The sequence below is a fragment of the Cavia porcellus genome, unplaced genomic scaffold (assembly GCF_034190915.1).
Source record: "Cavia porcellus strain 051 isolate PalLab524CR breed Dunkin Hartley unplaced genomic scaffold, mCavPor4.1 scaffold_5, whole genome shotgun sequence".
Lineage (NCBI taxonomy): Eukaryota > Metazoa > Chordata > Mammalia > Rodentia > Caviidae > Cavia > Cavia porcellus.
The window spans coordinates 76,423,264-76,447,497 of NW_026947488.1; the positions used below are offsets into that span (position 1 = coordinate 76,423,264).

Consider the following 24,234-nt stretch of genomic DNA (forward strand, 5'->3'; position numbering starts at 1 on the left):
ATGTCTTAGCCAGAGAAACAACTTCACAATGAATAACCTTGCTCTCCTCTGAATCAGGCAGGGTCTAGTGGCCAGGGTATGAACCTCAAGCTTGCCTTGAGAGCCAGGGCAGCAGTAGTTCTAGGCCTAGGACATCATTGCTGTGATAAAGAGGTCCCAAGATAGTAACACCTCAAGTCAGAAGTTCATTGACCTCTCCATTAAAAGCCCAGGTACCCATGTATTAAAAGAGACATATCAGTTGATTATAATGTATGAAATTTATCAGTTTTGTGTAATAAAACTTACTATGATTACATTTTTAGAATATGTTACAATATTCAGGGATGAAATGATATGATGTATAGGATTTGCTTCAAAATAATCCAGATGTGGAGGTTGGAAGTGGGTAAGGCCACACGGAAGTTGGTTGTTGAAAATTTGTAAAGGGTACCTAGGAATTGATTATACTACTTTTTTTAAAAAATAAAAGTATGTACTTATAGTCATGGTAGCTATTTTTAACAGAAAATCTGGGAATACCTTCCTCTATAAAAACAAAATTCCTCAAAGAAGAAAATTTTTGCCAAGTATTCTAAATGTTTAAAATTTGATTGATGGAATATACTTTATTAATAATTTTGTTATTGATACAAAGTCACTTAAAATTTTTGAAGGTTAAATATCATATGGTTTCTGTTAGGTGAGAAACTCAAAGTATAAATAATTTAAAGATCAAACTAAAAGATAAATGATAAGAAATAGGAACTTACAGACCTTCTGGACCTGGGAAAGGAACCTAGGGATGGAGAGAGAAGGGGAGGAGGAGGGGAAAGAGAGAGTAAAAAGATTAAGATGTACATGATATGTACATATACCAATTCTCTATGATGAATGTATTCATTACATACAATAACATTTAAAAATATACCAACCTTGAGGAAGCAAGCCCTGCCTGGGAACCAGTGCTACACACAGGCTGCTGTTGGACTGAAGACGACTAGACCCTAGTCCCTTCAGGTGCACGGGCTGCCAAACAAGAGTGATGCCCCATCCCTCGCAAGCGACCAGCTGATCCAGAGAAACACAGGCTGTGATGATAGCTATTGAGGGAAATTGCAATTGGATGCTGTGGTTCTTTGATCTTTCACTGACTTTGCAGGTCTGGGGCCAGTGGTCTGATTATAAGTTCAGAGGATAGGGGTATGCAGTGTGACATCTGGGGGATCTCCTTCTGAGGATTGTAGCCATTGTTGATTCCCTATGGTTTTGTTTTGAAGTCCTATGTCATTTTCATCATTTTGTTGGGTTGGGTTTTATTCTCTTTTGTTTTGTTTGATTATGCTAAATCTGATGGCAGGGGCAACTATTTCAAAGATAGAAAGATATAGTGTGGTAGCAGTTTTGGATTTACTGTTGGCTTGTTTGAAGTCCTTTTTTGCATTCATTGTTTTGTTTTTATTAATTCTATCCTAATCTATTCTGTTTGATTTTACTATGTCTGAAGGTATCTGCAGCTATTTTGAAGACAACAAAGGGCATTATGGTAACTATTGTTGATTTTGTAATGTTTTGAAATCCTGCATCACTTATACTGGTTTGTTTTGATTGGTTTTATTCTGTTTTATTATCCTTGATTTTGTTCTCTTTAAAATAAAAAAAACACCAACTTTTAAAAAAAGATTTCACATTTGTAGTAAATCTAAAGAATATATAAATGTATTTACATTTTTTTAAGTAAATAAGAACAGAGAAATTACTATGGCATACGTCCTTGGTCAAATACATCTAGAATTTTTCTGCTGCATTTTTAGCATATCATGATCTTGAAAACATTTAGCACCTACAAGATGCTTAAGCACGACACATAGCATTTTATTATTCATTCAAGGTGACACTGCTCCCTTCTTTCCCCCCGGCTCTGTGCTGCCTCTGTGGGCTGCCCTTGCACACTGGACTTCCCCCAGGGGCACCATGCACATCTCCATGGTGGAACAGGCAAAGTGCCATGCTCCACACGCTTTCCTTAGGCTCCGTCAGCTTGGGGGAATCCACACTGCCCTCCCTCCCTTTAACCAGAATCCCGATAAGACCTCAGCTGAAGGCAGTGATTAACTTGCCTTGGAATCTGAAGTGTTTACAGCTCGTGAGGTACTGAAGATACAGCTTTGTAATTCCTAAATAGGGAGCAGATTTGGAAAGCTCTCAAGGTGTCTGACAGAAACCTCCAGCTCCAACGTGGCTGTTTAAAAACTGTGATATACAGCTTTCACTGATGAAAGAATAATGAAAAGTAGCACTAATATAAAAGAAGAAGAAAAATGGGAAGAAAAAGAGATTAGAATTAAGGAATAGAGAGGCTTAAAATACTGACTTCCTAGTTTGCTGTGTCTTTGTTGGCTTGGGAGTCATATACAGAACAGACACATGAATTCCCCTGTGCAAGTCAGCCAGGTTAGGCCACACTCTGGCCCCTTCTGCCACCACTGCCCTTGATGTGCTCATGACCTGGAGGTGCAGTGTGCCCAAGGTGGCACTGGGCTCCTTGCAGCACTGGGCCTCCTTAGCTGGGAGGGTGGATCGCCCCTCTACACTGGACAGACCAGCAGTGGGCTCCATTCTGACTCCACAGAATATGGACTAGGGAATCTTCTAGAAGCATCGATCCAAAACTGATGAGAATTGGTAAGTGTGAGGCTTCTCCTCTTTGGTTGAAATAGGGAATTTAGCAATAAGATGCCTGGAGAGGAGAAAATAGGGACTTGTGACAAAAGAAAGCAATCATGGCATCCCCATTGCAAACAAGAGTGAGCGGCACTGAAGACAAGAGTGGGTCAGTGTGGGCAATGGGCTCGCCCCCCATTTTGTTACAAGTCTCAGAACATTCTAGAATGCTAGGCTGCACAGCACTCTTCGGGAACAATTGCTTTGCCTCCACCAAGCAGTTTTCTCATGTGGGTCTCAGAGGCAGTCAGCTGTGAGCTGTCTTTGTTTGGAAGCTGAAATGACAAACTTACTTCTGAGGATCCAGGAGGATATAAAAACTTCCACAACAAAATGGAAGAAACAGAAGGAGAGAGAAAAGATGAGGAGCAATGTCTGGCTTTCTGTTTGGAGGAGCTGTTAAGAGGCATCACGAAGGCTAGTGTGATTGTTACCTGTGTACTGGGAAGCCAGGAGATGTTTAGATGAGTGAACAGAGAAGAGGGAGGTAGATAATGCCACAGTATCACATATCTAATGAGTGGGAGAGTTTGGGCTTAAACCTGGTCTCTTCTTACTTCATCAAGCACGTTCAACTTGAATTTGCTTCTTGAGAAAACTATCTGTATTTTACACGCAACACAATTTTTGTGACTTTTGGAAACTGATTTTGAAGGATTGTGACCTTGAATTCATAGGCTATTACCCATTCATCTCTTTCCTGAAGGGCACGTAGTTGAAAGTTGGGTCAGTATATTACTGAGCCATTTGATCCAGTCATCAGAACCAGAATCAACAGCTTCCCTCCAGGGGTGTGGAAATAACTGACAAAGGATTGAGAGGATGTGGCAGAACTGAGATCTGATATCTCAATATAATCCCTTTCTTCAAAAGGAAGGGTTGGAGGCTTTAGCTAAATGGAAATTGAAGAAGCTGTAAGTGCAACCATAAACCTAACCCTAACCAAGTCCTGGCCAGGCCCGTCTGTTACCTGAACTGGCACCTTGTATGTGTGTGTGTGTGTGTGTGTGTGTGTGCGGGGGGAGGTGGCTGAGTTTAAGAACTTTAGCCACAATTTGAAGCTTTCAGGTCTCTAACTAGAAAGGATTGAAAGTGAGCCACAGTCAGTCAAGAAAGAGTTATCAAGTGTCTCACATATTAAGCAATATTCCAGGATTCAGCTGTGGGAAAAACAGAACTGACTTACAGTGAAAGAGTTTTGTGTCTCCAGTTAGGTTTTACCTATATTGCTTCTTAGTCCTGTGTAACCCTGGTATAATGGTAAGACTTGGATTTGTAAAATGTGTGTCTTACCTTGTTCTAAAAAACATGTAACTGACAGAGGTAAATGGGACTCGCAGATAGATTATAAATTGAAAGTAGAAGAGAGAGATGAATCAGTTATTAAATAAAAAAATACCAGATCTCAAACCTGAGGCAAGAACAAGATTAGCTTCTGTCACAAAATGCAGCCTTGAGATTGCAGATGCTGCAGTAAGTGAGCTGCATATGTGGGTTTAGTCTTTCGGTGACTAAACTACAGCAGTGGTAATGCCACCCACTGGAGCAAACAGACAAAGAATAACAAAAATAAAGGCAAGCGCCTTGAAGAACAATTAATCTGGAGACCGGAAGGAGATGTCTAAGAATTCTATAAAAATAGGATACTTAGTGTTATAAGACTGCATCTTGAATAAGATGCCTCTCAGCAGAGGCTGGAAAGGCTGTGACCTTGATTTAGTTGGCAGAGTCTTTGTGAGTGGATAGGGGAGTCTCCAGGCAGGGATGCCCAAGGTAGCTGAGTCCCTGTGGCTTGAGGTAGCAAAGACATTAAATAAAAGGGAAAGGTGTGGCCATTGATCCTGACTGTGTCTCCTGAGATAAAGAACTTTAACATGATTGATGGGATTTCTAGAGGCAAGGAGGGAGGGAGATAAGGCCTGATGTTGTGATTTACAGAGGAATATATGTTTGCAAACATAGTCAAGACTATCTCGGCTCAGGCCAATCGATTGACCCTGTTCTTTCTATACTTGTGCTGCTACGAAGACTTGGGAAAAGATGGGAGCATTCTGTTGAGTTTGAATAGAAGGAAATTTCTAGCAATAAAACAGCTTTGCCTAACTCAGAGAAATCCTCTACAGGTGCCTCCCCACAAGTAAGTGCTATTGTTACCTTGAATATTTATGACTGAGACACACACAGTAAGCTATATGGAAAATTACAGTGTCTTTGTGATTTTGCAAAATAATAACGAGGTAGAAATTGTGATGATGATATGGTCAGTCATTGTAAAGCAAGAAACTGAATCAAATAATTCTAGAGTGACTATTAATGTATAAGATGCAGGGTCACCATCCCCTCCCCTTAATCAGATGTGATCAACAGTTTTGTGATGCCTGCCAAACTCTTCTGTGCTATGAGCCCACCCACCCCCCATCCTTTATATCCACTCCCTGCCTCCCGATTTCATCCCTCCCTCACTTCAGTTATATGGCACTAACAACAACAATATTTATTAGGGGACTCATATAAAGGTTGGGCTATTATTCTGATTCTCTTCTTTACCACTGGAAATGAGCAACAGAGAGACAGAGGCACTGATAGCAGGTCAGGGCATGATGCTGGGCCCAGATTGGAGAGGTTTTCATTCTCATTCTTTGCAAAAACAAAGAACTCTGGATTGCAGAGAGATCTGCAGTGAGTTTGATTCAGAGATGTAGAGGTAAGCAAAGGCCAGAGGCATATATTGCCTTAGTCACACACACACACACACACACACACACACACACACACACACACGCACACACGCACGCATGCATGCACATACAAACAACAGGCGTGGAGTTACACACACACACACATGCCAAAACATGACAAGGGAGAGGAAAGAAAAATGATGGGAAAGGAAGAAAAATCTGGCTCCTACTGGCTCCCCAAGTCCTAGACCTGCTGTTTCACAAGCCCTGAACATACTACCTTAGTGTCCTAGCATTACATGAGATGACACTGTAACTGTGTGTCTAAGATAGCTTGGGTTTTTGTTTCTCATATTAAATACCCCTGGCCAAAACACTAAAAAGAATAGGCAACTTTTCTTTTTTTGTGGTAAAGGATAGAGAGGTAATTAACATGACGTATTTAAGGGGGAGAAGCTGTGAAGTTTGTCTTCAAAATCTGAAGAAAAGATTTCTCATTTAGTATTAGTATTTCACTGATTCTTTTTTTGTTGTTGTCATTTTTGTTTTTTGTTTGCTTTGTGACACAAGGTCTCACTCTGGTAGGTCAGACTGGTCCTGAACTCACTATATAGCCCAGTGCTGGGATTACAGGCATGCGCCACCACGCCTGGCCTTCTCTGATTCTTTTGTTTTAATTCTCCATTCCCCAATGCTTATTTCACTTCACTGATACTCCACAAATCTCTGCATAGCCCAGATAGCTGAAGAAAAGGGAGTGAGTCAGATTCAGAGAACAAAAGCGATTTTTAAGTTTAATCATTATTAGTTAGCTTCCTAGTACTATAAGAAAGTATCTGAGGCAATTAATATATTTTAAAGAAAAGAAGATTTATTTTGGCTCATGGTTCTGGGGGTTTTAGTCAAAATCAGGTGGCCCCATTGCTCTGGCCCTCTAATGAGAATGACACGTCATGGTGGGAGTATATGTGGGGTAAAATCCCACTTACATCATGAATCAGGAAGCAGAAAAAGACTGAGAGCCAAGAGTCTCACATCTCTTAAAGGGCAGGCCCCCAGTGATCCAAGAACCTCCCACAGGGATCCACCTCGCAGTAGCACCCACCTGGGGAACAAAATCTTTAACCCAGGGGTCTTATACTCTCCACACCGTAGTCCCTGGTGCAGCATAGGACAGGGTCACTTACATTATTGTAGAGTGAGTTTGGTTTTGTCTTCAAACTACCTAGAAATTCCAAGGGCTGAGGATGATCAGGAGGGAAAGAGTAAACTGAGAATCTGCCATATCAAGGACCAGTTTTCCCAGCCCTAGAAAGCACAGAGGCCACTGTGTCAGTGCCTAGTACCTCTGTGCTGTTTTTTAGCTGACAGCAAGGAGCCTTCTAGACACCTGCCTTGAGGAAGGACCCTTCTCTGGACTTGAAATGTAGTCTGATTCAGATCTGTGGGAAATCTACCATCCAAATACTGACCTTCAGAGGGACTCAGGAGTAGCCTTATGTCTTAGAGAGAACCAGGTGCAATCCTCAAATCTGTACAGTGATGGCAGGCTCCTGATGCCCTGACAGCTCTTTCAGATTCATTTTTAAACTCCTTAGTATTATTTAATTAAATAGAAGTTCTTAGGAAAATTGAAACTCTAGAATAACTTTTAAATGATTTATATAATTAAAGTTTTTTTACAGTATTTTTTTCCTGGAAAAAAATCAAACTATTTAATAATAAATTGAAGTTTTAAAGAAAATAGGGAATCTTGAAGGATATTTGCATCTGCTTTCAACCAAAGATAAAAAAAAAAAGTTTTTTCTGACTCTTGTACTAACCTCCTCTAATCTTCAGTGCCTTACAGTTACATCACTAGTAGATGCAAGATATGTCCTTCTTGAATAATGAAAAAGCATACATTAATCCACATATGGAAAGAATCCCGAGGGACACCAGCAACATATGCAAAAACATTTTATTTACTCTTTAGATATTTTTTGCAGAAAATCTGCTCTTCAATCTCCACTTCAGTAACTGATGGATAATGTGGCCAGAGGGTCCCACACATTGCTGTGGCATGGGACTGCATTAAGTAGGGAGCTTGGGGGAGTGGAAGTTGTACCTGGCCTCCTATTGTATCTTGAGGAACCTGGACATAAGAAGAAGAACTCTGAAGAGCTGGGCTGGTCAATCAGGCTGAGGTAAGCTAATCTGCAATAACTAATAACCATCAAAGCACAGTGGTTTGCCAGAAAAAGTTTATTCCCTGCTCTTATCTCACTCCAATGCAGGTCAGGAAGCCTGCCTCTCCCCTGCAGTCTCCTACCTGGAGGCTGTAGCCCAGGGCAAGAGAGCTGGAGAATTGCATAGGGCATTTTTCAGAGCCAGGCCTGAAACTGGCCTAAGTCCCCATTGAAACAGCCTCTCTCACATGGCTCTAAAATTGAAGGATGCTGAGAAATGAAATTTAGCTGTGTGCAAAAGCAGGAAACTGGGTGAGCACGTAGCACTGTGTCTGCCATGGAGTCAAAGGGGAGAGTGGAACAGCAAAGAGAGGGATTCAGGGAGGCGATAAATGTTGGCACATGAAGGGTTACACACCAGCTTCCCCAGGGGCTGGGGCCTGGGACATGTGACACCTGGCATCCTCTCAAGGCACACCATGTGTTATACTTAGCTACATGGAAAGACTGCACTAAATGCAATTGAGTCATCTGTGGCATCCTGGGATCCATGGCTCTGATTTAGGTACATCACACTTTTTTGTGAAGGTGAGGTCCAGGATACAGTGGAACCTAGAAGCTCACAAGGAGAGGACGAGCAGCTTGTGTGCTCTGGAAACCATGTTCTTTGGGGAGCCCAGACTTCCTCCTCCGTATACCCACTAAAAACCAGACCAGAGGAGAATGGGGGCAGGGTCTCTGCTTCTTCAAACCTGGATTCATAACCTTACAACAGGAAGGGGGATTTCTACAGCTCATTCTATCTACCACTTTCTGAGTGGGTTGAAATCTGTCAGATCAAGGTTCTAGCAGAGAAACACGATCCCATAAGGCATTGCCTTTTCAGTAACAGTCACGCCCTACCCCACTCAGTTCAGACTTTACAATTGTCTGAGACTCCTCATCAGCACTGGCAGGGAGACTTTGGAGATTTCCATTGTGGATCTTTAGACTTTCCAGAGAGCCCAGTGTGCACCGGTTCCAGGTATAATACCTGCAAGTGTTCCTGGTTGTGTCAGAGGGCAGCAGCAGCAAAGTTTGTACATCAAAATCTAATTTAATTCATTTTACATCAGTGTTTTCACGAGCAAGAAGACTTTTCCTAAGGGAGAATCTTGGCCCACAAGCCAAGGCCCATGTCCTGCCCAGTATTTCCCTCTGCCCTTTAGCATTCAGGAATGAACACTGTTTTTTCTCAGCTGACCAGCATTGCTCTGTCCTGTGTCACTTGTGGGCAGCCATCAGCCTTGAATCACAACCAACTTCCATGCTGAAGGGGGAGGAGAGAGGAGACATCACTAGCGTCCACACTGCATACTGTGATAGTACAGGAACCACCTGCCAGGATCCTCTGAATTCACCCAGGTACACTTAGGTGCATGGGTAAAAGTATCAAAATGCACCGTGGTGGCAGGCAGTGAAATGGGGCAGGGATTGGGACAGGTTTTAAGTCAGTGTTTTTATAACAGCTGCACTGTCTTTAACTATTACTGGCTGTCACTGAGGCAAGCCAGCACCTTGCTCCCACTTCCTACCCTTCAGGCTTCCCTCTCCATTGGTTCTGACTTAGCTTTCTCCGGGTCAAGGTGGGATGACTGTGTATGACACCAGTCAACCATGCCTACCTTGGAGCTGGTGTACCCGAAGTTACCAATGCACACCCCCTTCCTCACCAGAGGAGGGAGGGGCAGCCTCGTTCCCCTCCCTTTCCACCTTGCGATCCCTGCCTCTGTCATCCTAGACTTACATAAATGTGTGAGTCACAGCCAAACTGATCACTTTCAAACGCCTGCCAGGTGAGGGTCAAGCCACTTCTCTGATGAACAGATGGGACCAGGGCACAAGACTTGAGAACTGGAGGTACCCAGTTATCTAAAGGGTGGGGTGCTGCCCAGTTAATTCTGTACTGCCAGTTAATCCTCCTGGGAGAACTGAGCACAGAAGCATTCAGACTTCTGTCGCACAGCATCACAAACGTTGGTATTTGGGTGTCAGGTGACAATGAGATGGGTGCCCTACCCTGGCATGGTGCTTGCCGTCCCAGAGCCAGCAGGGGGCCCCGTGTCCATGTGAGAATGCTGCCACCACGGAGAGATACTGATCACAAAATGTATGCTAGTTCTGGGCCTCTGATCCCTCAGACAGAGCCACGGAGCAGATACTGACCAGACTTCTGCTATAAGGGTCACAGAGCATTTTATCTGTGAGAAAAGGGAAGGAACCATTGTGGTTTTGCATTCTGCACAATCTTCAGGGGAAGATTGTGGGGATATCTGGACAGGCTGATTCTACTGCTCTTGGAGGAAATACTGTTGGTCTGCCTCTAGGTCAAATTAGATTTTCAGCAGCTGCTCTTTCTCTTTGTACAGAACAGAGAATAGCCAGAAACTTGTTTTCTACAGAAAAAAGTTGCTTTTAGAAGTTTTCTAAGCCTCTGAGAAAAGAGATCACGGGAGAGCTGGGTTGAGGAGAGAAGCCAGCCTTTGACCCAAAGATCCCTGTCTTGCTTCTGGGTGGCCTGGTATTTCTGGCTCACACCAATCACCAAAGCTTGGAGACCCACCATTTCAGCTTGAGGTTTGCGTGCCTACCTGCCCCTCTGCAGCCAGACTGACATGTAGATTTCTAGACAGTCTCAAATGTGCTGCAAAAGGCAGTGTGTGTGTCTACGTGCGTGCGTGCGTGTGTGTGTGTGTACAGTGCACCTGGAGACCTAGGTGTGTTTTGATGGCTGCCCGTGAACCTCAATCCACCACCTCAATCATTTAGTGGGTCTACCATTAGTCGTTTTCTTCCTTCCAAATCATTCCAAAAAGAAAAGCTATTTTGTTTTAATTATCACTTGCAAACCCCATCTCTGAGGGTCTTTAAGTAGCTAGCACCTGTGGCCAGGACCCCCCCCCCCCCCGCAAGCGTCCAGGCCCAGACCTGGCAGTGTGTTCTTAATGCACAGCACCTGTGGACGGGGCCTGCTGCGTGGCGTGTTTTTCCTCCTTTTCTGCTTTTTCCTGAGTGCTCCCTTGAGCCTGAGAAGATTGAGGTTGAGGAAGGGTCAAGTTGTGGCCTTTGGCCAACTGCAGGTCAAATTCATTGTAACTCAGAAAAAAATGTCTTCAAGTGGTGGTTTGTGACTGCTCATCCAACACGACTCCATGATATCATTGTAATCTGGTATAAATGCACTTTTTATAATGGGCAGTGAGGGCTCATGACCGTCAGCTAGAAACAGCAGCCCTGATGAGTCCTTTTGTATCATCTGTACCATCCAGATTATCCTGCATTGTTCCAGCAATTACATTCATTGAAAGTTGAGTGTAGTTTTTGATTGTAGTTGTGAGTATAGTTATGACTCAAACACAGGAGAGAAAATATCTTTCTTTTTTTGCTTGCTTTCAGAGGTTTGTAAATTTTCACCAAAGGATCGACTACGTTTTAAACCTTTTATTTTAAAAAGTAAATTAGTTCATTTAATATACTATTATTTGATAAAAGCAATTCCAGTCTGTTTTATGATATCTGTGGCAACAAATACATGGACATACAGATATAGTATTTGTCTCTAATAACATATATTCTTTGTGCCTGCCAATTCTCTTGGTGATGGTAAAGGTACCTTGTTTTTTCTTTCTTTTCTCTTTCTTCCTTCCTTCCTTCCTTCCTTCCTTCCTTCCTTCCTTTCTTTCTTTCTCTCTCTCTCTCTTTCTTTCTTTTGAGATACCATGTAGCCCAGACTGCTCTTGAACTTGTGATCCACCTGCCTTAGTCTCCCAAGTGCTGGGATTACAGGTGTGCACCAGCATGCCTGGCTGGCATCTTGTACTTTGATATGTATGCAGAGTAACAATTTGTCCATTCTAGGCAATTGTTTTGACTACCTGGGTTAAGGACTTCCCACCAGGTAAACAAGATTACAAAGAAGTTTCCCTTACTTTCCATCCAATGTCCTTAGTTCATAATTTTTAAACATTGTTGTGGAGGGTTTTGGTGCTTTACACAGCCTGAAAGGATGGATAAAATTAACTCTGTTAGAGTGGCCAAAGCAAACCCACTTCCTTCGTCGGAAAATGACAATGCTTGCTTCTCAGTACATTAAATCTGCGGCTACATTTGTTGTCTCTGCATCTTTCGATTTTGAAAAAGGAAACTGAAATCCAGCAAGTCGTATTAAAAGCCCATTCAGCAAATGAACAAAAAAGCAAATGAAAACGACCCAGAAGGAGGTGGTGTATTTTTCATTTTGCGTTTTGTATGCATAAGTCCCTTCATTATAATTTGCAATTTTTTCTGAGAGGTGGTGGATTTTCACTTCAGAGGCAAACAAAATCATGACAAGACAGCCACAGGAGCCTGCAATAGAAGGAACAAACAAGATGTTGGGAGAAATATTTCTTGATTGTAGGGTACAGGAAAGAGGACTGATGAACAAACCAAATCAACTCTGTTACCATAACCCTCATTTATACTCTTCTGCAAAAACATATTATTGCAGTTAAACCAGGTGTGGTGACACATGCCTGTAATCCCAGCACTCTCACTCAGGCAGGAGGATTGCTGAGAGGTCAAGGCCAGCTTAGGCTACATAGTGAGTTCAAGGCCAGCCTGAATTGCAAAGCAAAACCCTGTCTCAAACCCCTACCCCCAAATATAATTGCAAATGTGTCACCATGAGACTGATTTCTATGAGTGGTGGTGCTTAAGTTATGGCTCTGAGTGAGGAAGACTGGGGTGAGTAGTGAGTGTGATTAGAATCAAGCTGATCTCACAAAGACTGAAGGTTGAATGGCTGGGACACTTAAAAATTCAGCAGTAGAAGCAGACTGTAATGCAGCCATCTCTGTGACATGGCTTCAAGAGAATAAATTTCTCTGTAGTTCACAGGTGATGCAGGATGTCATACAGTGTGTGCAGTCATATATCAGTCATATAGTCACTTGTTAGAGGCTCAGGTCTTGTTTTAGAAGAATGACCACAGCCCCTCCAGCTCCTAACTGGCCACAGATGCCCTGGGTTAAGATAATCATGGATAATGTGTTGAGGTAGAGCATAAGTGTTTTCCTTGCCTTTTACTGGATTCAGATTTTTACCTGGTCACCTGAGTCCCTTGAAGAAAGACAACATTACTCAGCTGGGATTATTCAGGTGATCTCAGAAATGGATACCATGAACTATGGAAAAACAAGAAAGAATAATCTGAATCCCAGACCCCTGGAGCCGCCGGACTAGCTTTGAACTTTCACTCTAGATTTCCAAGGGTGAGCTTTAGCTCACTATTATTATTTTTCTCCATCATTTATCACTCATTACCTAAGCTTAACAACATAGCTATGATCTCTGTGAGATCTCTCTAGTACAGAGGTGCTCCCACACAGAACCTGGAGATTCTGATAGACATCATCAGCCTGAGGACTAGGGATGAGAGACTCCTGATGGGGGGAAGCCACTGGGCAAGAAGCAAGTGGCAAGAGGGACCAGATCGCAAATGCAGTGAACGACCTGACTCCACAGGCCTTCTATTCTATTGTATCCCAGATTGCCTCACTGGGCTCGCAGTTAATAGGAAATGGCTGAGATAGCTTTCTGACTTTGGTAAAAGAAAACTGGGCTCATATCCTAATTCTTTCCCTTACTATGTGAATCAACCAAATTTGAACACCCAAAGTCTTGATTTCCTAATCTAAAAAGGTGCTCACCACTAATAATGCACAATTAGCGTTTGACGTTGGAATTGACACTTATAAATACTAATGGGTAGCTATCGCTATGGTTTATATGTATTCCTTTTTGCTGGCAAGTCTTTATCATAATTCATTACCACACCCCAGGAAAACCTGACTACATTAGTGAAGGCAAACACCAAAATGTATTACAGTGCTTATTCCTCCAAATACTCTCCCATTACATTTATAACTCCTTTAGGAGGGCTAAATGCTTTTTATTCTTAAATTACAGCTAATTCAAATATCCTGGGAGTAGCAACATAGTGGCTTCAGTTCCCATTCATTAATTCACCCATTCATTTTTTCAATTAAACATGTTATGTGCCAAGCACAGGGATTGTGGTGGAGATTGAAATGTTAGAAAATATCTACATGGCTTCTGCTCTCACAGAGTGTGTGATCTAGCAGAAATGTAAAAGCAATTATAAGCCAATTACAGTGGGCATAACAGTATGATGCCAAGAAGGTGGGTAGCATGTAGAAGGCTTCTACAAAATAAGTGGAAGGAACTCCAGGAAATGGAGCAAAGAGAGGCTGGACTGTGTGGCCAGTCCAGGCAGGGCGGGGAGTAGGGGGGGCATGCCACAGGAGTTACAATGGCCCCCATGACCCTCCCAAAGTTCGGTTCCGACTGGGGTATAGTCTGATCACATGGCGGGGACAGAGGCAGGGGCAGGGACAAGCAGACAAGGTGACCTCACATTTCTTTGCTTTAAAGTTTTACCTAGTACTCACCCACCAGCCTGATCATCATCATGAACCCCCCAAATAATCAAATGATATGATTTTCTTGAGACTTCACTTCCTGCCAGCCTCAGTGTGGTAGTTGAGAATATCCCTTTGTAAGATTTGTCAGTCTATTTTTGTATTCTGAGCTTCAAACCATAGCTCTCCCCTGGCAAAATCATATTATTCTTTTATTGTTAGATCCTAACAAAAAAGGCTGCAATGCTGTTTTTTCTTTATCTTTTATTTGAAAATTGTGGAGAAAATGCCATTGCTTTTACCATAAGAGATTTCTTTGTCTGTGGAGATGGTGAATTTCAGACAAAAGTGAAACACTATTTCCTTAGTGCCTGAAAGGAAAATTCAAGTTCGGTTTCCTTTTCAAGTTGTTAAATATTTTAAAGGTACTACTTTGTTAAGAAGACAGCATCAGAGTGAGCATGCATTTCAAATTCCTAAAGTAAAAGTCACTCAGGATGTCTTGAAACTCAAAGCCTTTGGCATGCCTAATATATCAAATATGCAAGCACCCAAGATAGTCTGTGGTCTGGTCATAAAGAGGACAATCTGAGGACAGTCTGAGAATGTGCTCTGGATTCTGGGGTTGATAGTAAGGTCAACTCAGTCACCTCAGAATCAGAGGGCTGAAACCAAGTCCGAGTCCCTGGCATTTCCATGGCTGCTATAGTATGTGAAGGACAACCATGCAGTGTGACTTTGGGATATTTTTGCTTCTCTCTGTTTGTGGTCATAAAAGAGATGCTGGATTAAGGGTAACTATTTATGACTTACTATTGCAAGGGTAACTATTTATTTAATAGTTACCCTTACAAGGATAACTATTTATGACCAAAAGATGCACATTAAGACTTGTGTAGTCTGGCTGCTGGGACAGAGAAGGGACCTAAGGGAGATGAGAGATGGTCAGCACGGGGTTCTGTATATTTCCACTGGGACCCTCAGACTCCTCCAAGAGGGGCTTCTCCATTGACACCCCCAATGGCATACTCCTTTCCTTTTTAAATGGGTCTTCCTCCAACTGGCATGTGGAATCGTTGAGTTCACCGTACTTCTAGAGTCCTAGAATTCTCTCCTTAAACAGTCTTGAGTCTGTTTCCAGGGCTTGCGTGGGTCAGCCCACCCAATGGCAGACTCAGTGGCTGGTGTTACACAGCCCAAAAAACTAAGGGTGGACAAGAAACTACCATTTCAGGCTCAGACACATAGAGCAATGCTCACATACAGAGCTTGAGGGCCTGTACTAAGTGTCACACAGTCAGGCAGGAGGAGGCTGACCAGAGACCAGCTCTGATGTCACCACATGCAAGGACAGAATTCCAACTGGTCAAGAATTGTATGTTTCAATCTGGTCTTCCAGGACTTCTGGCAAAATATTTCTCAAAGTAGCAGGGTACAACACATTCTATTTAAAACTTTTATTAGCTTAAAACTTTTAAATGTTTATAGACACATTTCATGGGGTTCCCATTCATACTTTTGCCCAAGGCATCTCAAACATTGGGTCAGGGCTCCATGTCTCTCAGCTCTTTTCCCGTTACTCACACACACATCAGGGCCTGAGCTGATCAGGGACCATCGGAACCAGTGCTCACATGTCTGTGTGTCTCACTGATGCTGCTTGGCTTACCGAAAACTTAGAATAAACTAGGACTTTGGAAAGCCTACCAACCCTTGCTCAAGCTAGAATTCAGAATATAACCAGGCACAAGTCCACATTTTGCTGTCCAGAGTTGTACTCAATGACCTGCAGCCGTTTTCCTTTCATCTGTCTGATTCCCCTGCCATCTGGCTGGTGCTATAGTTGTTTCTCTCCATCCACCCCTCCCCCCTTTAATGACTTTGATTACTGAGTTAATTTCTGACTGAATAGGATAGCTGAGTTATGGGGTTGTCACGCCATGAATGATCAGTCAATTAACAAACATTTATAATGTGCTAGACACTGCATGCTCACGAATCTCCTCTGGCAGCTGGTGGGGACTGCGGAATGGGGCACCTGTCTCCTCTAGTCCTTACTACAGGGGACATAGGTCACAGGCAACAAGGGAGTTGCCACTTCATCCCTGCATAGCTCTGAGTGTAGCTGTGGGGGTTTTTTTTGTTTTTGTTTTTATTTTTAGTGCTAAGGATTGAACCCAAGGAATTCTGAACCCATTCCCTTTTAATTCTCTTTTATTTTGAGACAGGGTCTGACTAAGTTGCCAAGGCTAGATTCCAGCTTGAGGCCTCAGCCTCCCAAGAAGCTGGAATTACAGACATGTGCTACTGTGCTGGGTGATAACTGTGTTTTTATGAGTGAGAACAACCTGCCAGGATCTGCGGAGGCCAGGAGAACTGTGTGTTTACAGTCTCACAGGGGAAGAAATCTCTAAAATGTTATCCTGCTGTCACTAAGTTAATATTTTGGGAAATAATAAATTTGAATTTCAATATCTTTCAAAGTAATGACCAGTATTTCCAGAATGAGAGCATATCATCTTTTGACTCTCTTCTAGGTGACAAATATTAGAGGCCTTCCATTTCTGATACAGGATGATAAACTGATTATTCCTTCTTTAAGGGGCCTTGAGAGATGATAAAAAAGGGTGAGGAAGCCACCACTTTGAAGGTGTAGATGCAAATTTTCTTTGAAATTACGCACTCTCGCTAGTAATTGGATATGAGTTTACCAGCAATGATTTCTTTCCCAAATAGAAATGGTCTCAACTCCACACTACTTCAGAGAACTATGGTTACCATCCAGGAAGGAAGCAGAAAGGCTATGAAAGCAAGTTAACACTTAAGAACTGATTTTGAGGTCATGATGGTGAGCAATTTAGTCACATGTTTCCACAGAACAGAGGTAGAAAGAAATAATACCAGGTGAATTGATCTTTTTCCTTTCCTGTAATGGATGGTTGAAAAGCCTGTGTGTAACCTGAATTTTCCAAAGGCAATGTTAATGACAAGGATGATGTGTGCATGGAAAAAACTGTCTAAAATATTGACCTAATTTGTTTATCTAACTAGAATTAATCTTTAGAAGAATGTCATTTGTTACCTGAAAACATGCAGAGCTGCTTCTGTTTTATTCATTTGTTTAACAAATATTCACTGCACTGCCTGGGCTCTGAGATGACACTACTGAGCAAAGCAGACAAGCTGGGCATAGTGGCACACACCTAGAATCCCAGCTACATGACAGGCTGAGGCAGGGCTGCTCGAGCCCAGGAGTTCAAGTACAGCCTGGAAAACATAGCAAGACACCTGCCTCAAAATAATAGTAATAATGATAATAAATTTGTAAAAACAGATATAAACCCCTTTCTTGAGAGAGATAGAGATAGACATGCAGATAGAGAGGCAATAACAAGTAAGTGCATGCTAAGCTCATTGCGGTGTGATGTGTACCAAAGAGAATAGAATAGCACAGAAGGGGGGATTAGAAGGCTGGGGAAGGATGGCCAGGGAGACCTCATAAAGAAGGCAGCCTTTCAGTGAATCTTGCAGAAGTGAGGGAGGCAGAGGGTGGCTACTTGGGGGAGAGAATATTTCAGGGTGCCAGAAACGTTTAGCTCAAAGGAGCCAGGTGTTTTGAACAGAGAGAGGAAGGCAAAGAGCAGTTAGAGGTGAGCGGTCTGTGGGTACTTCTGGGTCATCTATGTGTGTGTGTCTGCAGTGGACACACTGAAAGAGGCTTTGGAGGCTGCAGCAGACTTGGTCTCAGACTCTCAACGAGACGGAAGTGAAGACACCCTTTCTGAGTAGGGCAGGAGTCTCCACACAGTCGGGGAGCATTTCTTTGTATCAGGTGAAAGCTGGGTCCTGCACGAAGCAGGTTAAACACAGTCCTCCTACCACACTCTTGGTGTGAGTGACCTGGAATGCAGTTCTCTCACAGCACTCTCTGCCCTTCCACTGCCGTCCTGCACAGGAAAATGGAAACCCTCGCCCACTGCCTTCGTGGGCTGTCCAATCTCACTTCTTGTTTCCTTTTGTGGGCTCTTCTCTCTGGTCCGTGCTGAGAGGAGGAGAATCTATTCATTACTGGTGTTTCCACATCTGGGCATTCTGACCCTTCCTCAAACACCTGAGCAACAGGTCAGAGGTGCAGACAAGTAGTTTTTTTTTTTTTTAAACTTCGCATCATAGAGCAGCATGTCCTAGGAATAGTGTACATACTAAAAAGGTTGGGCTGTTAACACTGACACTGATATGCAATGGAGGTGTTCTTCTAATTTTGTGCTGTTCTTCACTTTCCTGTCTATTTCATATAGGACTGTGCTTATTTCTCTTCCATATCATAGTTATAATCATTATAATTCATTAGACTCACAATAGGCACATTGCCTTTTTTAAAAAGGCAGCAATTTTACTTATTTGCCTTGCTTGGTATGGCTCAAACCAAGATGCTGTCTGTAAGAGAAGACATAAGTACAGTTGGCAGTTAAGTCCAGATGATGGCTGGGTTCATTTACCCGCAAAAGGCCAGAAGCAATATTTGTAGAACTAATAAGGGGCTCTGTCATTGCTCCATGAAGTCTTCTACAAGCAATCTGGGTAACAGCCACTGGGAAACTCTGAGACTGGAGCATCTGAGGAAACATCCCTGCTTCCTGTGAGACTGTATGTCTAGTCCTTCTATGCTCAAATGAGAATTACCTCTTCTTTGGTTCCCTCTCTTTCTTCACCCCCTCCATCTGTGAACATGTCTCTGTATTTCCCACTGTGTTACAGATTTTCCCCATCCTACCTTCCTTGCCACCTCTCTCCAGTTTATTTTCGTAGGTGGCTACCTTTCTCCAAAGCTTACCTGGTGACTGGCATTCTTGAAATGCTATCCTCTTGGGCCCGGTTCCCTTCCTCTCTGGTCACTCCCACTCCATGTGCTTGCTGGCTCGTCCTCCCCCACCTAAATCTGCCGAGCTCTTCCGGGTGGAGCCTCGGCCAGTTTTTCTGTATGTGCATTCGCTCCCCAGGTGACCTCATCTGCTTTCATTGCTCTACACAGTATTCTGCTACCACTTCAACTTATGTCTTTTGTCTAACCCTCTTTTCTGAGGCCCAGACTCATATATTTGACTCTCTCTTTGAGATCCACCTGGAAATCAAATAGCTTCTCAGATTTGACATGTGCCAAATAGGACATTTGATTTCGAGTGCTAATCTTTTCTCTTTACATTATTATTCCCTTCGATTGTAAGCCTTTTGCTCCTTTTGTCTTATCTGCCTTGGTTAATGACACCACAGTGTCTTAATTGTATAAGCTTCCTGTAGGATGTTTTGGATCTACTTTCAGAATGCTTTTAGGATTCATTCATCTCTCTCCATCTCTGTCCAGTACAATGGCATTAATTCCACCAAACATTTCTTAAAGAGGTAAGTCTTTTATCAGACATTAAAAAATTTTCCCAAAACTTCTCACTATAATTATAATCAATTAAAAATACTTACTATTGTTTTTATGGTGCAAAATTACCTGTCATCGACTCTCTCCAGTCTCACTTACTCATTTTATCTATTCATTTATTTATCTCCAACCCCCAACTGTCTACCCCATAACCACATCAGCCTTCCTTTGATTTACACAGTAAGCTGATCCTTTCCCCTGGAGTTCTCATGGATATTTTCTCCTTTACTTGGGAAGTTCTGTGAGGGTTGTGAGCTCCTTTTTATCTTAGAACTCAGCTACTTGGAGTAATCTTCCCTGATCCCTGCCAGCCTGATCCCTGCTATCATTTTCAATTGCAATCCATAACAACTTAATTATTTATGCGCACTGTCGTTGGACTCTCCCACTTGAGTGCAGCTTTGTGATAAGAAGACTGTGAACCTGACTCACTGCAGTGTCACCAGTGCCCATTGTACTGCTTGGCACATTGTGAGCACTCAGGCAGAATTTGCCAAATAAATGAAATATGTGCACTTGCATCAGTGGTGCTGGAGACTGGATACAAATGAGAATTACCCAACAGAGCTTTGAAATAAATTGAGAATGACCCAAAAGAAAAGAAGCAAACAAAAAACAGTGCCCCAAACCCACCCTAGAGACTCCATCTTAATTATTTTGGTGTGGAACCTGGCAACAGTAATTTTAGGATGTTCTTCAAGTGATTCTGGCATCACTGCCCAAAATAAACTATGGGGAGCCATTAAGGTGTTACCTAAGTCTTATATTCTCAGAACCAATTTATCAACGATAAGATGAGAAAGCACATTAACTCATTTGCATGAGTTCCATACAGCAATGACAGTGATCAGAAATGTTACATAGAACCACCTAAAATTAAAGACCCAGTCAAGAAATGTGCTAGAGAAATGAATAGATACTTCAGAGAAGAAGAAACACAAATGGCCAACAAATTTAAGAAAAAAGGTTCAATATCTCTAGACATTGAGAAATGCAAATTAAAACAACACTAAGATTCCATCTTATTCTTGGAAGAGTGACAATCACTAGGAAATCAACAAATGCTAGAGTGGATGTAGTGAAAAAGCAACTCTGAGATTGTTGGTGGGAATGGAAACTAGTACAACCATTATGGAAATCAGCATCAAGACTTCTCAAAGAATTGAAATTAGAGATTCCTTACATCCCACCTATCCTCTTGCTAGATACCTTCCCTCTTAAATAGCTAAATTATCACATACAGTGTTACTTGCACACCAATGTTTAGAACAACACAATTTGTAGTAGCTAAATACTGGAAGCAGCCTGTATATTCATTAACATGACTGGATAAACAAAAGATTTTATATATATAATGAAATACTACTCAGCTATAAAGAATGAAACACTTGAGGCATTGATAGGAAAATGGATGTGCTTGGAGAACATAATGTTTAGTGAAATAAATCAGACAAGCATGAATATTGTATGCTATTTCTCATCTCTCTTTCTCTTTTGTTTTTTAACTTTCTTTCCATACCAGGGATCGAACTCACGACTCCCTGCTTGCAAGGCAGGTGCTTATGCTGCTGAGCTAAATCCCCAGCCCAGCTATTTCTCATTTGAGTGAGGAAAAGTACAATGACAGAAAATGATGAAAGATGAGTAAAAAGGCACAAGGGGACTAATTTTGTTCAATAACAAAATAAACCAAGGGAAAAAGGAGAGGAGGGAAGGCAAAGGAGGAGGGGAATAGGAAATAAGAAGGAACCTAATAACCCCAATCAATGTAAATGTTATTAAGCCATAACACATGTTAAGATAAACAGTATCAGCAGGTATGAACAAGGTGGGTGGGATTCAGAGGAGGAGGGAGGAGGGGTAGAGAAGGGGAAGGGTATCAAACAAAACAAAACAAAACAAAACAAAACAAAGCAAACTGTAACATGTTTGTGTAATCAACCCCCAAGATGGTTGTATACTATGTGAATTACAAACATGTACTAATTTTAAAAATGGTACACAGAGAAAACAGGAATATAAACTGAGCTGGAGGCTAGAAGAAGTAGGACAAATGTCTGATTCAGTAGTGGAGCAGAATATTAGGTATGAGCAAGCTGTATGACTGGACTCATTGCTGGCTTGATCCAGTGGGTTTTCCTTTTTCCTTGCTACCACAGAATCTCTCGCATACCATCTGGGAGACATGAGCATTGTCACTCCGGGAGGTGTAGGAGGTTCTAGATGGAAAAATGAGAAGACCTCTTTTACCTTTTGTTTTCCTCCTCCTTAATGCCTCAGAATGCCAAGGTATGGATCCCTCACCTAGCAGGGAAATAAATAGTTGCAAAAAAGAGCCCTCGAATCATTTGAGCACAAGGAAAGCAGGGAAGAGCTGAGGATTCTGGAGAGAAAAGTAGGGAGAGGAACAAGAGAAGGAGGCCCAAGGAGGGAGAAAGATTAACAGAGAACGGCTGTAGAATGTGGCCACCTGGGCAGCGCAAACTGGTGAGAGAAACAGGAGGAACCTGATGGAACAGAGCTGTCCCTGGAGTCCCCAGGTAAAATGCAGTCACACCCGAGAAAAAGGATGTGTGACACTCTCTCGGGCTGCCAGTGTGAGCATTGGCTCACAGAGAATTTGTGATAAGAGGTATAAACACTACCTCATGCAATCAGGGTTTAGAGCTGGGGTCTATATGAACATTATAACTTCAGGTAAACCTTCTTTAAACTATAGGGGCTCTCGAATACCATGTGTGGATTTAAGGGAATGAGATGGTCTGAGATCTGTTTATGCCCAGAACTCGCAAACTGTCAGTTATCTGAGCCTTGAACATGTTTTGTTGTCCTATGCATTTAAAAATTATTGAAACTTTTGGTACTTAAAAACAAAGGACAAAGGCTTAGTAATAAATACTGTATAATTTGTAAACACCAAGCTTTTATCTTATGTAAGGCATAAATCTGGAGCTGGCCCCTTCCTTTGCTTTCTCCCTTTACTGATTCACAATAGTTTGTCAAGCACCTGCTTTTACTTTCTTAAGTCCAAGATGAGTAATTTAATTGTTCCCCCACATATTTGTGTGCCCAGGTTCTCCTTGCATTAGATTTGGCCAAAGGCTGAAAGAAGATCTGAGTCTTGGATTGCATCTGACATTGTCTTGACTCATTTTGTTTTTTGAATATCATTAGTTTGGTTGTCCATCAGAGCTGTCAAATAATTTGTCTTCAGATGAGCCCTTCTTCTGAATTTCATTCAGAAGCTGGAGCACCAGGTGGCTGTGCACATTAATAAGCCATGGTGTCTCAGATCAGCTCTTTTTCCCCTCTGCGCTGAGCTGCAGGGTCAAGACTCCTCAACTATTCTGCCTTGTCTGCTGCTTCCTGTTAGGCTCTACCAAATGTGAGCACCAGGGGGAGATGGGAGACAGGACAGCAGAGGGCCCACTCCATCCACTTTACTTTGTGGTTCTGCCGGCATTGCCACAGAATGATGAGCCCTTTCCCTGGAAGCAGAGTTGGGGGTTTTCAAAATCTGTTCCACACTCACTGGAACCTCTGATGGCGTCCTGAACAGGTATGGTGCCAGTTTCTCAAGCTGAGACCCAGTGCTCCAGAGCCTCTCTGAAAACTCCTAGGTTCTGGTAAACACAGCTCTTTGCTCCCCAGGTCCCAGGGAAGGTAGCTGCCTTCCAAAGCCACCATCTTTGAGTTATCTCTTCTGTCCTCAGATCCCTTTTAGTCATTGCCTGGTAATTCAGGCTTGAGCTTGAGCCAGAATCTCAAAAGGGCGTGTTAAAATGTGCTGGACCCCAGAGTTTCTCATTCAGTCAATCTGGCCTACGGCCTCAGAAATTTGTTTGGTTACCAGATTTCCAGATAGTGCAAATACTGCTCATCCGAAGATCCCAATCTGGAGTGCCACTCCCTATAATATATTCCTCTGTTGAAACAGAGTATAGTTTTCTAGCTGGACCCTGGCAGAGACAATGCTCATCACTAAAACAGTACATCTCCTTGACCCACTGGTTAGATTTTAGAAGTTTGGTGGGAGGAAGTAATCTTAATACTGTCTAACATGGTCCTGCACTCAAGATCGAGTTACTCTCTAGGTTTGTCAGTCCATAACCTGTATCTGTACCTTTTCTTCCCTGCAGAGCCCTGGGTCTTCCTTTCCCACATTCCATCCTATTTCACTCCAACCCATGTCCTACTGTGCACTCTATGGTTTGGCTCTGCTAATTTCATTTGAGTGCTGACTTTTCTAACCTGTACTGTATAGGTGACCACAGCAACATGTTTTTTCTGGGATTACTGTTCCAAGTCAACAAACACCTATTGAATTGTTGAGCTTCATATGTGTTTGGCCAGATATACGAAGATGAAGCCTTATACAGTCTTCATAGGGTAGTAATGACCATCTGTATAACTGAAAGCTGTATTATATGCTTGTGAAAGATGTAAAAAAAATCCCAACCGAATTCCTACTGGAAAGAGATCAGTTTTGGTCGGTTAAATAATTGTGTTAGCAAGATGTGGATGGGGTAAGATCCTCAGAAGTGCATGCAAGTGACAGGAAGGGGGTGTGTTGTCTTTTAAAATGAGTTAGCCCCTGCTAGCCGCAAAGCTTTATTTTCTAGAGGGGGACTTATGCAAGTTCATGGCTGGAGTAGTAGTGTATGGGAGAAGGCAGTGCTGAGAGGAAGAAGGGGCTTCATGCCTGACTCTGGGTGACTGGCAGTCAAAGGGCAACTTTAAGGCTGAAAGGAACACTGAGAAAGAATTTTCATTAGAATGTTTGCTGGTGTGAG

The 24,234-nt window shown here is 42.5% G+C and overlaps 1 protein-coding gene across 1 annotated transcript in view; it reads right to left on the reverse strand.

Moving 5' to 3' along the window:
• Window positions 1–7,327: 7,327 nt before the first annotated feature.
• The window catches only part of Clrn1 (clarin 1), a 43,192-nt gene continuing 26,285 nt past the window's right edge, over window positions 7,328–24,234 (reverse strand). Inside the window, exon 3 of the mRNA XM_003476285.4 lies at window positions 7,328–11,935. Coding sequence (XP_003476333.1) covers window positions 11,670–11,935 — 266 coding nt within the window. The 3' untranslated portion in view covers window positions 7,328–11,669. The remainder of the gene's footprint in view (window positions 11,936–24,234) is intronic.